Genomic DNA, 16,559 nt, shown 5'->3' on the forward strand with positions numbered 1-16,559 from the left:
AGCGGACTCTGGATCCCAGAGTCATGAGTTTAGCCCCTTTCATAAACAAATGCATAAACTTAAAAAAAATGCTAATTCTTAGGAAATGGGCACCTCTTGAATAAATTATTCACATAAACATGACTTATCTATTCAATAAAGGACTGGCTTTATTGCAACCTTCCCACCTAAGCCCCATTTCCTAGCCATGTTATAACGAAATCAAGGGATTACTAGAAGCTTTTTTCATTTTGCTTTTGGAATTTACTTATATATGTTGCCCATATCATGACAGCTTCTTGGAAGGCAGCGGTCAAAATAATATAGCAGATCGACTTGAATAAGCTGAGGTCCACTCACCAAATTCTGGGCCTGGAGTGAACATGTGATAATTAATTTTTTTACATTCAAGTGAAATGTCACTGCAATTTGCAGGGGGAGGACGGCTAAGAAGAGAAAAAAGCAACCAAACCAATGCAAAACAAACCAAAGAAATATTTTATTGTAATGAAAAATTCATTCCCTAGACAATGGAAAATGCACACACTGGATGACATTAGTAGACAAAGTGAAGATGCATTTGGACAATTATCAACATTGATGAATGTGGGGATGTCATGAAAGTTAAACTAATTTTTCAGGTTATAGGATGTCCTGAATATAATGTTGGCACAAAGGAACTTTCAACACAAAAATATTTACTTTAACTTTTTAAAAATGTCACCTCTTTTATTTCTTAACCTTGACAGTCACTAAAGAATGAGGTACAGAAAACTTTCCAGAAGTCTGAGTACGGTGTAGAAGTCCAAGGCACTTTGGAGTCCCATTATTGCATTATTGAGTAGGGTTAACTCAGTTGTGAAATTGCCCCACACTCCGGGTTTACTGCATAGAAAAGCACTATCTACCTACCTCACTGAGGTGTGGTGGGCCTTCATGCTTATAAAGTGCTTCAGGCGCCTTCCAAGAAAGGCAACATAGAAGTATAAAATCTTACATATTTCAAAAGAAATGAAAAGACAATTTTGGCACAATAAGAAAAGTGCGTCCTATTTAAAGAACCACAGTTGGCTATTTATAAAACCCTCCTCACTTCAATAAACTGCTTTTTTGTTAGGATTTAAGAGAATGATTGTTTTCCCATTGCCAGTCTTATAACTACCATTCTCCACCTGGCTGTGCTGTTAAAATTCCTTCAAGAGTTCACTAAAAATACTGTTGCTTGGCCCACAGCCTAGACCTATAGAATTAAAATCTCTATGAGTAGTACTCAGGCAACTATATTTTTTTAAAGGATCCAGAAGATGCCAACATATAGCAAAGTTAAAAAAATATTTCTTTAGAAAAATGTCCATTTATTAAACATTGATTTTCTTCCAAAATCTTGAGATTGAATAAAGTTGGATCAGGGTATCAGTTTCTTATTGCCATTCCTTATTCTCTTTCTATGTCTCATACAGACTTGGAGTACACACACACACACACACACACACACACACAATTTTAGTTCTGCCCTTGAATTAAAATTTAATAGTGGTAAAATCTGATAGTGGCAAATAAACGCTTTGTTGAAAAGTTATGCAAGGATTTGTGACTCATCCCCACTGTGCCCAAAGCAGATGGATGTTTCCCATTTGCCAGAACGGAATGGTTTGCACATTTCCAATTTGGAAACAGGTAAAATCAGCACTTTCTGAGAAACATCAGTTGAGTGGATGCTGACAGAAAAGTGAGCATGGTTATGGCAGCCAATCATGAAGCAAGGCTATGGTGAGTGCTCCTGCTTGGAGACTGCCTTCCTCTCAGCAAACACCTTAGGAACTGAAACAATTTAAACTCAGTGAGTCCAAACATGGGGTGCTGCCTCAAGGTAAATAAAACCAAATAGTGAAAACTAGTGACTGTAATTTAAAATAGCTTTGAAAAAGAAAGATCGGCTTGCTCCACTGGAATTCTTAATGCCATTTTTGTAAATATTTTCACATACTAGCAGGTCTACTATAGAGAAGAGACGGATTTAGGCCCATAGAGGCCTTCGTATGTATCTCATCATGCTGCCTGATTCAGGTTTAAAATAGAAGAGCCCCCCTCTGGGTGCCTTGCAGTGGAACTAAAGGATCCTACAGAGAAATTATATCTCTTTACACAGAGATAGCCTTTCGAGGTGGGCCAAAATTTTTACAACATCAAGAACTCAGAAGTAATAGTAAAACAGAATAGTCCCACTTCTTGAAAAAAGAAAAAAGGGAAAAAATATATATACAGGAGATAGAAGCCATATATACAGTACATAGAGAATAGGATTTGTTAAAAAAAAAAAATCATTCAGAATCAGCCACAGTGAAATTTTGCTATGAGAAAACAGTCTGTAGTGCCTTCCAATATTCCTCTAAACATTAGAGGAAACTTTGTACAGAAAGGTTGTTGGAGCTGGCTTAGGCAGCAGCTTGTTGCATGTGTCCCAGGAGGGCAAGGCGGCCAGCAACAGGATGAAGCCTCCCAGCAGGACGCAGAAGCCACTGAAATAAAACGCAGTGTCGTATGTCTGGGTCCAGTCATAAAACCAACCTGAAAAGAGAGTAAGAAAAAAGTGAATTTGATATAAATAGGATGAAGAGGAAGCCCATTCAGTAATTTCCTCAATCTTAGAGACAGTAAGGATTAGGATATATATTACCCCATGCACTCTACAGCCGACTACTGGGAGTTAGCAGAGGAGAACCTCCCAAATAATTTGGACAAGGATAAACAGGCATTTTGAGTTTCTCTCAAATAAAAAAATGAACACAAGTCCTGGAGCAACTATACTGGCCTTCTCAACTATATCAAAGTGATTGTGAATAAATCATTACCATGAGACATCTTTGCAGATTTATTTCGTGCTAATATGTGCCACTATTCAATCTGGATTTCTATATCCAGAGATGTTACAAAGAACAGTAAAATAGGTTGGCTTTAAGAAATATCTTACCAACAATTGGTGGTCCAAGGCTATTTCCAAGTCCAGCAAAGAACATTAATATCCCATAAGCATGGGCTAATTTTTCAATTCCCACAGTTTTTGTGGTCACATATGGGAAGATGGACCAATTACCAGTCAGAAACCCTAGAATCCCAGAAAGTATTGCCAATGTGACATAACTTTTGGCAAATGGAATTGCACACAAGGCCAGGCCCATGATTATTAAGGTAGCTACATAAAGATATAAGGTATTAATCCACTTGAAGTCAGCCAGTATTCCTAAAAGGAGTTTACCAACTGCTGTCATAATGCCAATAATGGAAATAAGAGGCATAATAAGCTCTTCTTCTTTCACATTTGAACTTCTTGCCACATCTTCCATAAGTAACGAAGGTGGGAATCCTCCGATGTCAAAAAGAAAGATTGCAATGAAGAGCGCTGAAAATACTTTGTTTTTAAAAAGAGCCACAGTTTCTCCACAGTAGTTTTTATATAATTGCCACTTCCTCTTGGCAAGCTGTTTGCAAAAATATGTCTGTTCTGCAACTTTCTTTTTGTACGTCTCAGCCTCTTTTGCGTGTGCCATTGTTGGGTTTTTATGAAGCAGACTCTCCTGTTTCCGGCCACCACTGGCTAAGATGCTCTTGCATGTTTCCTCGGCACTGTAGCTCTTTCCAAGAATGTTTGTGTTTTCCTCCAGGTCCTTTTCTTTTTCACTGTAAATGGAGTATTGATCTGGTATACTTTCCAGAGCTGTTTTTTCAGGCAAAGGGCAATTAGAAGATTCGAGGGGTCTCATCAGGCTGCCACAGGCTAATATATTTAAAGCTAAGGCACCCACAATCAGCAGGCATCCATCCAGCCCATAGAACTCAATCAGCAACCTCTGCAGAGCAGCATATATAAAAAGTCCAACACTTGAACCTAAAAAGGAAATGGGAGCTGTTTAATCTTAATCTCTTATAATTTGGGACTCTAATAATAACCATTATTAATATAGGCCACAGAAAACTGTGAAGATTTTTAAACCAAGGAGCATGGTTATATTACAATAAACCTTTGTCTATGGACATTGAAATTTTAATTTCACATAATTTTCATATGCTTTGAAATATCCTTATTTTCATTTTTTAAATTAACTATATAAAAATGTAAAAATCATTCTTAGCTAAGGAGCTCTCCAAAAACAAGCAGTAGACCAGATCTGGCCTGCAGGCATTAGTTACCAACCCTTCGTCACCAGGGAACAAGATCACTTCCCCCAAAACCTTTGTTTCATGCCCATGTTCCTTTTTTCAGTGAGGTCACAATATTTCACATATTTTTATTTTTGGTTTCTTTTCAATTTTTAAAAAATTCTCCTTTGAGTTTTGTTTTGCTTGTCATCTTTCACCGATGGTGGATGCTATAGGTCAAAAGTCTGTGCCCCCCCCCCATTCATATGTTGAAATCTTAACCCCCAATTTGATGGTATTAGGAAGTGAGGCCTTTGGGAGGTGATTAGGTCATGAGTCCATGAAGCACTCATGAGTGGGAGTAGCACCCATATCCAAGAGACCCTGAGAGGTTCCCTCCCCTTCCACCATGTGAGAAAACAGCAAGAATATGGTAATATACAACCTGGAAGAGGTCTATCACAGAATCCAACACACTAGCATCTCAATGTGGGATTTCCAGCTTCCAGAACTGAGAAATAAATTTCTGTTGTAGATTAGCCACCTAGTCTATGGTACTCTGTTACCACAGACCAAAAAAATGAAGCAGATCCATGGTTCTCCTTAATTTTGTCTCCCTTAGCTCCCTGTGAATTGAAACTAAAAACTCATTAATTCTTCCAAATCTTAACTGTGCAGTCGATCCATTTTTACTTAAGTGTGCCATGGCCGAGGTCCTTATGCCCTCCTTTCTAGACTCAGTGGAAGCATACAGCATACAATTTCTGGCATCTTCAGCACACATAAGTTTGGACATTAGGGGAGACTTAGGTCATAATTATAATACTCTCTGCTTTTAGAGCCCTTGGTATGTGCCTTACACATATGCTGCTTTAATATTCCCAATAACCTGATGTGATGAGTACTATTATCATCCCTGTTTTATGGTTCAGACAACTGAGGCTTAACTCAACAGTTCACTTAACAGAACAGTTAGATAACTTGTCTGTCACCAGAGAGCAAGTGAGTGATACAGGCAGGATTCAAAACCGGTTAGTGGTCTGGCTCAGGGTCTGTGCTTGTGGCTACACTACAATGCCTGTACAAAAATACAGTGCAGGGATGCCTCGGTGGCTCAGCGGTTGAGCATCTGCCTTTGGCTCAGGGCATGATCCCAGGGTCCAGGATCAAGTCCCACATCAGGCTCCCTGCGAGGAGCCTGCTTCTCTCTCTGTGTCTCTGCCTCTCTGTGTGTCTCTCATGAATAAATGAATAAAATCTTTAAAAAACAAAATACATGGGCGGCCCAGTGGCACAGCGACTTAGCGCCGCCTGCAGCCTGAGGTGTGATCCGGGAGACCTGGGATCAAGTCCCATGTCGAGCTCCCTGCATGGAGCCTGCTTCTCCCTCTGCCTGTGTCTCTGCCTCTCTTTCTCTCTGTGTCTCTCATGAATAAATAAATAAAATCTTCAAAAAAAAAAAAAAGACCAAATACAGTGCAGGTAAGACCTATTGTCCTTCAAGCTCATGCCTACCCTTCCGCTCCCTCCCACATATGCAGGAGATCCTGGAAGGTTCTTTGAATTGTATCCCAACTGCTTTGGATTCTCTGTCTTCTGCTTTTGCTATTTCTTCTCCCAGTTCTGCTTCAAACTCACCGTGTCCTCAGACTCTGGCCCTGTCTCCTCTCAGACCATGATTCACATTTTGCACCTGGCAATGCTTCCTTCAACCACCTTTGGTAAATATCCTGCTCCATTTAATTCAATCTGGAATCACTTTGTTGCCACTGGGTTGGTCTCAGGAATAAAACATTAGTGTGGATTCTGTTGCCAGAAAGATCATTGAACTTATTCAGTTATCTGGAAGTCTGACCTCCCAGGAATACGTGCTTATTAACAAGTGAGTTGCATATATAAACGTACAACTTTTATTAAACTTGGCAACTCTGTCTCCTAAGCAAACTCATAAGATATTGGCTGCAGAAAATTTTGATATTTCCCTAAACTGTTTAGGAAAAAAATCCATCTGAAAAGTGCAACCCTACTTTAAAACAGTGGAGGAAAAAAAATATAAAATAAAAATAAAACAGTGGAGGAAGTCCAGAAGGCTTTTATATTTATATTTCCCACCAGTGATCATCTCTTGATTATTAAGGGAAGAACAAGAGTAAACAGCCTGACATTTGGATATGCACACGGCCAGTGAGATGCATTCATAAATCAGTACTTTAGAAAAATTGTACCCTGTGCAGTAAATGGAGACAACGAGAAGTCAGCATCAGGCTTCTTGACTGTGCCCGCAGCTCCATTTTCCTGGCATTTCTCCTACATCTTTCAAAGAGAAGGTGACTTACATAGTCCACTCTGCTTCTTTGAGTCAAGCTCTCACCAGCTTGTGACTCTCAATTGACTAGGCCTATAAGCTTTTCGTTCCTTTATTATATTGGTCATTAAATGCCCCAGATTTTTTGTATATGTATCCTAAGATTTTCTGGAAGCTATACCCTTATTTACAGTGGAAAATAAAATTTCCTTCTCAGCCTAGAGTAAAAAAATTGTGCTACCTAAGTGGCAGCCGGGAAGTGGTTGTTTTAGACATATCTCTGTTTGATAACTTTTTGATTTTAATTAGAAGGCTGGATAGTAACAATGCTAACTTATTTTGAAAAGTACCTGTTGAAATCAGGCCAAGGGCAAGGCCTCGGTGGCTGTCAAAATACTGGCACGTAATGGTCACTGTTGCCGTGTACAGTAAACCACATCCGAGTCCTAAACATAAGAAGACATTACGTAAATTAAGACAGACAATATTACGTCGATGCAAAGAAGAAAGAAGAAGGAAGAAGAAGAAGAAGAAGAAGAAGAAGAAGAAGAAGAAGAAGAAGAGGAGGAGGAGGATGAGAGGAGGAGAATCCCTAGATCAATCCTCATCCTCCTCCTCTCCTCGCAAAATCCTCACTCCTCTCCCCCACTCCTCCGCCGCCTCCTCCTTCCTCTCCTCCCTCCTCCTCTCTCCTCCTCCTCCTCCTCCCCCTCCTCCCCTCCCCCTCTGTCTTCTTGCGTCTGCTTCTCTATCTTGAGAAAAAAGAATAATTAGGTATCTCCAATAGGTCATTCTGTTACTGACTGGCTAAAACTCTTTAGAGTACGAATTCCCAGATCCTTTAATGTCAGTTGTGCAGCAACAATGAACATGTTTGGGTAGACTCAGTTCTCACTCCACACCCTTCCTAAGATTGGGCTCAAGTCAAAAAAAAGTCCAATTTCTGAAGCATGAATGAATACTATAAAATTTAAATCAAGACATTAAGGGCAGATAGAGAAAATGGTAAAGTCACCAAATAGTAAAATTTAATCATATGTGCCCATTCTATCTCTGTTCCACGTCCTTGCCTTCAGCTCAGTGTCCTTCCTCCTCAAACTGCTCTAAACAATCTGAGAAAGTTCCCTTCACCCTTCCAAGCTATTTTGTGAGAGCTTATAGTTTGTACACCCCAGTCTACAAAACAAAGGCGCCCCCTCAGGTCCTCTGGGCTTCACAGATCATCCCATCACAGCAAAATATATATTCATAAGGTTTTTTTTTTTCTTTCACAGATAAAAAACTACCCCATTTAGCAGCAAAAGGTCTTTAACTTAGTTTAAAAATATCTTTACAGGGCAGCCCAGGTGGCTCAGCAGTTTAGTGCTGCCTTCAGCCCAGGGCGTGATCCTGGAGACCCAGGATCGAGTCCCACATCGGGCTCCCTGCATGGAGCCTGCTTCTCCCTCTGCCTGTGTCTCTGCCTCTCTGTCTCTCTCTCTCTGTGTGTCTCTCATGAATAAATAAATAAAATCTTAAAAAAAATCTTTACAAAAAAAAACAAAAAACAAAAAAAGCAAATACAATAAAATATTAGCAAACATTTAAGTGAAGTGTACAGTTGTTTGCTCTATGCCTCTCTACTTTTCTGTAGATTTGAAATTCTTTTATAATTAAAAAAAATACCTTACTAAATTTTTCTTTCTTGAGACCCAAGGGCAATATTCATCTCCAGAGTTCTCTAAATCATTTGTTTATTAGCTTAATCTTTTCTTCTCTATATAGCACCTGATAAACACAGTTTGTTTTTCATAAAATTTTCCTCTGGTTCTTAACTCATGACTTTTTGCCTTTCTTCTGCAACAGCATCTGCTCTTGAGGATTATTCTATAAACAACACATAAGCCATAGTTTAAAAACCAGATTTAACCATGGCCCATTAAATGAAATAAGATCATTTTCATTACTTTTAATTAGTACCTAAACTGTGATTAGAAAGAATACATGGGGGGATCCCTGGGTGGCTCAGCTACCCCATTTAGGAGCAAAATGTCTTTAATTTAGTTTAAAAATCTCTTACAGGGCAGCCCAGGTGGCTCAGTGGTTTAGCGCCGCCTTGGGCCCAGGGCCTGATCTGGATTCCTGGGATTGAGTCCCACGTATGGCTCCTGCATGGAGCCTGCTTCTCACTCTGCCTGTGTCTCTGCCTCTCTCTCTGTGTGGCTCTCATGAATAAATAAATAAAATCTTAAAAAAAAAAAAAAAAAAAGAAAGAAAAGAAAGAATACATGGGCTTCACAAATATACTGCAAGTTTTAGGAAATTAACACTTTTAAACAATCTAAGACTCAGAGGATCATCTGTGATTCCATAAAAAGTCTTCTTAAATGAGATAGACTAAAACAATTACACTTTCAAGGAAACCTTTTAGAATAAAGTGCCCTTCTTATATGATTTAAGGGAAAAAATATCTCATCAACTAAAACATGGGTTGCATTGATTATACAGTTATTACATATATATAGGACACTTCAAGATATGAAATAAAACTGTTTCTAAACAATCAATTTCGAAACCAAAAAATGTCACCCTTAACTGAGACTATACTTCAGGAAGCCTTTGGAGGGGGAATGAATTTACTTTTTTGTGATTTATTTGTCAGGGCTCTGTCAAATGTCAGGCATTAGAGACAAGGGGGGAAAAAGGCATTTCTGATTGCTAAATGTCAATGTCAGAAAAGTTGAAACAGCAAATTTTAAACTTTAGCCTGAGACCCAAAAAAAGACATTTTTAAAAATTATTTCAAGGCCATGGATTTCAGTTAAGGTTATTTCACTATTTTTAAATGTAGCAGTAATTTGAAATGCTTTCTTCTTAAGCTTTTCAAAAAGGTAGCATGATGCCTTCCCACATCGTATCAGGCCAACCTTAAACTGGAAGTTATTAAAGAGGATCCCTAGAATCTCCAAGATATTTTCTAGAGTGCATAAAGTCAAACTAGTTTCAAACTGGTCTCCTAGTTATGACACTAGTCTCCTGTTATCCACAGTTTTGCTTTCCATGATTTCAGTTACCTGCAGTCAACCATTCCCACAAGCAGATGATCCTCCTGACATGTGGTCAGAAGGTCAGTGGTAGCCAAATGCTATGTCACAGTGCCTACGCCATTCACCTCACTTCCTCTCATCACACAGGCACTTTGTCATCTCACGTCATCACAAGAAAGGTGAGTACAGTACAATAAGGTATTTTGAGAAAGATACCACTTCACCTAACTTTTATTACAGCATATTGTTATAATTGTTTTATTTTACTATTAGCTATTATTGTTAATCTCTTACTCTACCTTATTTATAAATTAAACTTGATCATAGGTGTATACGTATAGGAGAAAACATAGGGTTTATTACTGTTCACGTGTTCAGACATTCATTGATGATCGTGGGCCGTATCTCCCATGGATAAGTGGGGACTACTGTAATACTAACATGATCTCTGCTTTTGTTAGTATTACTGGCCATCTCTTTCACTGTGTTTGCATTTACGCTGACCGAGCAAAAGAGACGGTGAGTAAAACCACAAGGGCCCTGGCACAAATCAAGGTTTGCTACCAAACTTTGGTATCAAAATATGCTGCATAGCCATATACTCACATTAAAAACGAACAACATTTCTAAAAAATGCTTCCTTTGGATGACAACAATTGTTAAAAGGAAAAGCCCTTAAACAATTGTTTTAGTAGCCAGCTCAAACAGCCTCTCTTCTCCCGTGTAACCCTGTTCGTATTTGAAAGAATATCTGACAGATAAACTGTGGTTACTTAGACTTGGGTATGTGGCAAAAATTTTTTTGAAAACAAACTAAGGGTGACAACTGGCAGTAATTGTTACCAATGATAAAATCCAAACATTCCAGAAAAAAAAATAGAATTTTAGGAAACATGTATCCATGACCATGAATTTGGACAACTTCCCAATACATAAAGATTTTCTGATGAGTCTGTTGCTGATAGTAGCCAAAGCAATTTTTGATGTTGTATAATGAAATTTGTCGACATTTATAAGTTCTGTCATAACTCAGTGAACCAACATTTTTCAAATAACCAATTCATGATAGTACACAATCAGGCTTGAATGACAATCCAAAGTGCAGAATGTGCCATTTGCAATATGTAGATGGAGCTAGAGAGTATTATACAAAGTAAAATAAGTCAGTCAGAGAAAGACAAATACCATATGATCTCACTCATATGTGGAATTTAAGAAAGAAAACAAATGAACATATGGGAAGGGGGAAAAGAAAAAATGGAGATTGGGAAAACAAGCCCTAAGAGACTCTTACAGAGAACAAACTGAGGATTGACAGAGGGAGGTAGATGGGGGAAAGGTTACCTAAGTGATATGTATTAAGGAGGGCATGTGATGAGCACTGGGTGTTGTAGGTAAGTGATGAATCACTGAATTCTACTCCAGAAATCAATATTGTGCCAAATGTGAACTAACTACAATTTAAGTAAAAATTTGAAAAAATAAAAGTTAAGTATTTAAGGAAGAAAGAACAAAAGAAAGAAAAGGAAGGAAGGAAGGAAGGAAGGAAGGAAGGAAGGAAGGAAGGAAGAAAAAGAAAGAAAGAAAGAAAGAAAGAAAGAAAGAAAGAAAGAAAGAAAGAAAGAAAGAAAGAAGAAAGAAAGAAAGAAAGAAAGAAAGAAAGAAAGAAAGAAAGAAAGAAAGAAAGAGAAAGAAAGAACAGAATAAATAAGTGGGTTTAATATAACAGAATATAAAAATATATTGACATGACATCAGGTTCCATATTACAATTAACTTTGGAAAGTCATCACTCATCAAGTTTTGGTACAGCATCAAAGAAGAATAGCTATAATTACCTGAAAAGGCTGTTAAAAACTACTCCCTACTACATCTTCGCGTGTGATGAGATTTACTTCACACACTTCAATCAAAAAACAGATTGCAATGACTGTGTACAGAGCCAATATGAGAATCCAGAAGTCTTCTAAGAAGCCAAACATTGAAGAGATTTGCAAAACTGTAAAATAATGCAGTTCTATTCACTAACTTCTGTTTTTCCTTTGGAAAATAGAGTTATTTTCATAATAAGTACATTATTTATTTTAATGTGTACTAGGTTTGTTTATTACCTTTAAATGAATTACTAAACAAATATTTTCAAATTTCTCAGCTTTTAATATAGTTAATTTCAACAGAATAAATATCTATAAGTATAATCCATATATTCAAAAGCTCCTTGGGGTCCTACGTAAAGGGAGTGTGAAGGGTCCCAAGACTATGAAGTTTGGAAGCCACTGTTTTAAAGCGTCCCTTGGTCTCCAGTCATTTTTGATCAGACTCCTATTCGGTGAAAAATAATTTTGAGCATCAGCCTGCAGTATAATTTTTATTTATTTTTTATTTATTTTATTTTTTTAAGATGTTTTATTTATTTATTCATGAGAGAGAGAGAGAGAGAGGCAGAGACACAGGCAGAGGGAGAAGCAGGCTCCATGCAGGGAGCCCAACGTGGGACTCGATCCTGGAACTCCAGGATCACGCCCTGAGCCAAAGGCAGATGCTCAACCCCTGAGCCACCCAGGCGTCCCATGCAGTATAATTTTTAAACTGAAAACCTGTATTAATAACAATTCAAAGCACAAACATTAGTAAAATATTATTGTTTCCCTTTACTTAAATAGGTAAAATCTAAACGTATTTTCATGTTCTGACATTTCCTTTCCACACCTTACATTCCATTTCACACAGCTCCAGGCAAGACCACCACTTCAGAGGCCTCTTTTCTCTCATCTCCTCCCATCAAACCAGACGGAAGCTCTTTATCACACCCACTAAATGATCTCAACCTCCCTGTGTCTCAGCACCACCACTGCCTCCACTCATCTCATCTTTTCTGAGCTGAATTCTGGCTTCCTGATCACTGTCTCAAGCCTCCAGTACTTTTCCCACCAATCTATCTTCCTTTTTCTTCCTTTTCCATCAATCTATCTTCTAAGCTGCTGTCCAACAATTCTCATTCCAGCACATTCCTGTAGTAAAGTCCACATAAAAACATTTTGTCATCTTGCCTCTGGTGCATACCATGCTTTGATGTATTTGCACCTCCCCACATGACTTCTGCAGTCCTTCAACAAAAACTCTTATCCGCAGTATATCACACTTCTGAGCATTTGAGCTCCTGCAGAGACCTCCTTCTACCCCCTCACTTCTTTTCCAACCCCATGCCCACCTGACCACATCCTACCTGTCTTTCCAGACCCAGCTCAAGCATAAACTTCGGCATGAAGCAGGCTTCAGCACCCCTCTCCCCCACAGGTACATATTACACCAGCACGGAATGTTGGTTTCATTTTATTATTGCACTTATTTTCCTGTGTTACAAGTTGCAAATTTACAAGTTTATTCCCCCAACTAGACAATGAACTGTTTGAGGGCAGGCTGTGTTTTATTCATCCAAGTACCCTGGTTCCAGGTCTGAGCCTGGCACAGAGTTAAGTGTTTTTAAAAGTTTGTTGGATGAACCTTCCCACAGAAGTTAATCTAGTACCTTTTCCCATAAATCTCATTTGAGTTCTTGCATTTTTCTCTTCCTGTCTGTATCTCTATACATATAACAAACACAAAATATATGTATGTACGTGTGTATATACTTTTTAATTAGTATCTTTATATATGCTCCCTGCTTCAATGATTTTTTTTTTACTTTTTACTTTAGCCAGAAACTCAATCTTAGCTTAAAAAATATTAAAGAATTTTTTTCTCTCACAGTAATTAATTTACTAGGATAGCATCATTAGAAAGACAATTAGAATTATATGGTTTGAAAATAAGATACAACTAATTTACAACCTCCATGCATTATGTGATGATGTTTTGGGCAAATCACACTAAACTCCTTCATTTTCCCACTTTTCTCAATTTTTATCTATTAACTAAAAAAAATAAATAAAAACCCTAATCAATTAAACTGATAAGCTTATGAGGAGAAAATATAACTGGGGTAAAACACTGATATGATAAAATGCTTCTAATTTGGAATAAATAAAGCAGGCATCTCTAAAGAACTAGCATGTGAATAAAAGCATGCAAAGTGAAAGTCTGGTCTATTTTACGAAGACAAGCAATAAAACATTTGAAATCATGTACATATTTTTGAAAATGCCTACAAATTTTTTTAAATATCCTTTCATCATATACATATTTTTGTGTGTAACTGAATAGATATCTATCAAGCCCCTACATTTACATATGAAAACTTCTCCCTGAATTATTAATTTTATGAAAAGGAAACATTTTAGTAACCGTGCATTTTAACATGGCAATCTTAAAAAACAATATGAGTGAGCTACAGAATCCAGACACTGTGTGGGGTAGGGGAGAAGAGGCAGTGCCCTGGACATTCCCAGTTTGGCTACTAGAAGTCTCATATCCTGGAAAACCCGTCAGTCCTGGGCAAACCAGGACAGTGGTCACTGTAGTGGAGGGACCTGTCTCTTGGTCGTTTGAGAGAATTCCCATCCTGTGTGTTTCAAAGCAAGTATTTGAGCCACCTCTTAGAATAGTTGAGACAAGATGATTTACTATCCTGACCAAAGGTTAGGATAGGCAATTGCATGTGGTGTTCCAGAAATATCTACTTCCAGAAATGAAATTGTGGGAAGGTAACTTAGGGCACCATGAAAGATAAATAAGCTTAGTGTATCTAAATGCGGGTACTTTTTAAAAAGATTTTATTTATTCATGAGAGACACAGAGAGAGAGAGAGGGGCAAAGACACCGGCAGAGGGAGAAGCTGGCTCCATGCAGGGAGCCCGATGCGGGACTTGATCCCACGACTCTGGGATCGTGCCCTGTGCCAACGGCAGACGCTCAACTGCTGAGCCAACCAGGCGTCCCTAAATGCAGGTACTTTTATGCTGCTAGCTTCAAACATCTGCCTGGAAAGCTTAAAAATGCAAGTGACTGGCTAGGTTTTTTAATAAACTGGCTCTGACTGTAGCTTGAACAGTGTCATGTTCATGAGTACTCTGAACATGACACTGACTAGTTAAGGTCTGGAAATAAGGCAGGCTTGGATTCAAATCCCAGCTCCATCTCTTACTGGCTGGGTGACTCTGGGGACTCTAGAGTTTACTGAAACTCTCTAATTTTAGTTTCTTTATCTTTAAAACAATTTCACAAAATAGCTGTAAAGATTAAAAGACATAAAAAATATAAAATATTTAGTATCTGTGCCTAGAATATAATATAATAAGTACTAAAAAATAACCATTTTTTGACATGTTTTCACTTTTCACCTGAGTATTATAGCATTATATCACTAATAGCCTTAGACTAATTAGAAAATCATAGTTCCTTATTACAATTGAACATCCATGAGAGAAAAAAAGACTATCTTTAATGATATAACCATTAAAAACTAAACTAAACAAAAAGGCTTATAAAACTCTAACTGCTAAAATGAACGTGAGGAAATGACCTTTATCTCATTTGCCATAATTGAGTAAGAGAATCAGACTCTCTGTAAACATGGTGTTTTCTTACCCTCCCCAATCTCAAGAAGCTGTGCGGATTCAGTCTACAAGCAGATATTATCATGAAAATGAAGGAAGCGAAAATTGAATTTTTCCAAAAACCAAGAAGGAACAGTAAGAAAACACTAACCAGGTAACTAAATAACAATATACTCAGAAGAAAACAGAATGGAAGACCTTGATTTTGAGTTGTGCTTTTCAGAAAAGCAAAAACAAATAACTGGAGAGATGCCTGAGCAACTCATTCAGCACATATTTTCCACACCTATCCCCATCCTGCACCCCACTTTCTTTTTCCTGATTCAGTAAAGTAATTGAAAAAATAGAAGCCTGAATTACCAGGTTTGGCAGTGTGGCTTACAGTCAATTGACAAAAGGGAAACTGCCATTTTATGTTAGAAAAACTAAACGAGATAACATCATATTTTCATTATGATACTTTTTAAAACATCAACTAAGTGGCAAAACAGAATTATGCTCATTAGTACAATTTAGTATCCTTTTTGATATTGTGTATTATAATTAAACATACTAAAATGCTTTAATTTCTTTATCTATCTTCTTAATCTATTATGTCAATATTGTTGATTCAACAAAGCTTCCTCAGTAGCAAAACATTGCTGCTGTGGTCTTGAACCAAGTGGTCAGAAAGGAATTGAAGGGGAGAGGATGTATGCAACACCTCTTGTGTCTCTGTGTATACATTATTTCACAAATAGGCATAATCGCTCTGTGAAGTCTTTTGATAAAAATAAAAATAGAAGCTCAGAGAGATTCAATAATTTTCCAAGGTCACAAAACTGATAATAATGGTTATGCTAGCTAGTATTTGTTGTTGCCTTACATCTTCAATTCACAAAACCTGAAGGTGGATGTCATTATCACATTCTGTTTTAAAAAATGAGAAAATAGAAGTTAGGTAACTTGTCTGGAGGCACACAGCTGGCAAGTGAGTAAGATCGGGTTAACCCAGATGGTTAGACCCCAGAGCCTGCCTCTTGGCGCTTGCTCCTTCCCTCCCATATTGTTGCTCGTAAGAGACCATCTAGTTCATTCTAGCAATGAAAATGCTTAGTATAAAATTCTGCACAGAATTGGTGCTCAATGAATATTATCATTAGAATGAACCTTTCTTGTTTTTTCTAAGAAACTCAATACAAAAAGGAAAATGAGTTTAGGCCATAATAATTTCCTGTCACTTCCTTTTCAACTGGATATTCTAAATTGCGATAGAATGTAAGAATCATTGTTCACTATCACCTCATTTATTTATCCCCAAAATATTCAATGAGCCCTGGACTATGTACCTACTGATGAGAAAGAAAAGAAAGAAAGAAAGAAAGAAAGAAAGAAAGAAAGAAAGAAAGAAAGAAAGAGAAAGAAAGAAAGAAGAAAGAAAGAAAGAAAGAAAGAAAGAAAGAAAGAAAGAAAGAAAGAAAGAAAGAAAAGGAAGAGAAAGAAAGAAAGAAAGAAAGAGAAGAAGAACTGAACGAAGCCGCCCCTCACTGCCCTCCTCCCGCCTCCCTCATCCCCCCAGAAAGAAAGAAAGAAAGAAAGAAAGAAAGAAAGACAAAGACATCTACCACAGTAATAAGT

General features: G+C 37.7%; 1 protein-coding gene across 6 annotated transcripts in view; it reads right to left on the reverse strand.

The window, feature by feature from the left end:
- Positions 1–454: 454 nt before the first annotated feature.
- SLC16A9 (solute carrier family 16 member 9) overlaps positions 455–16,559 on the reverse strand; it is a 58,711-nt gene continuing 42,606 nt past the window's right edge. For 5 of the 6 annotated variants that reach the window (XM_038533985.1, XM_038533987.1, XM_038533986.1 and 2 more), the window contains exons 4-6: positions 6,772–6,867; positions 2,951–3,865; positions 455–2,547 (exon numbers count right to left, since the gene is read on the reverse strand). In XM_038533985.1, the coding sequence (XP_038389913.1) occupies positions 2,369–2,547; positions 2,951–3,865; positions 6,772–6,867 (1,190 nt within the window). In that variant the 3' untranslated portion in view covers positions 455–2,368. The remainder of the gene's footprint in view (positions 2,548–2,950; positions 3,866–6,771; positions 6,868–16,559) is intronic. The other variant, XM_038533988.1, reaches the window with a different exon arrangement.

The sequence above is a fragment of the Canis lupus genome, chromosome 4, assembly GCF_011100685.1.
Source record: "Canis lupus familiaris isolate Mischka breed German Shepherd chromosome 4, alternate assembly UU_Cfam_GSD_1.0, whole genome shotgun sequence".
NCBI classification, from domain to species: Eukaryota; Metazoa; Chordata; class Mammalia; order Carnivora; family Canidae; genus Canis; species Canis lupus.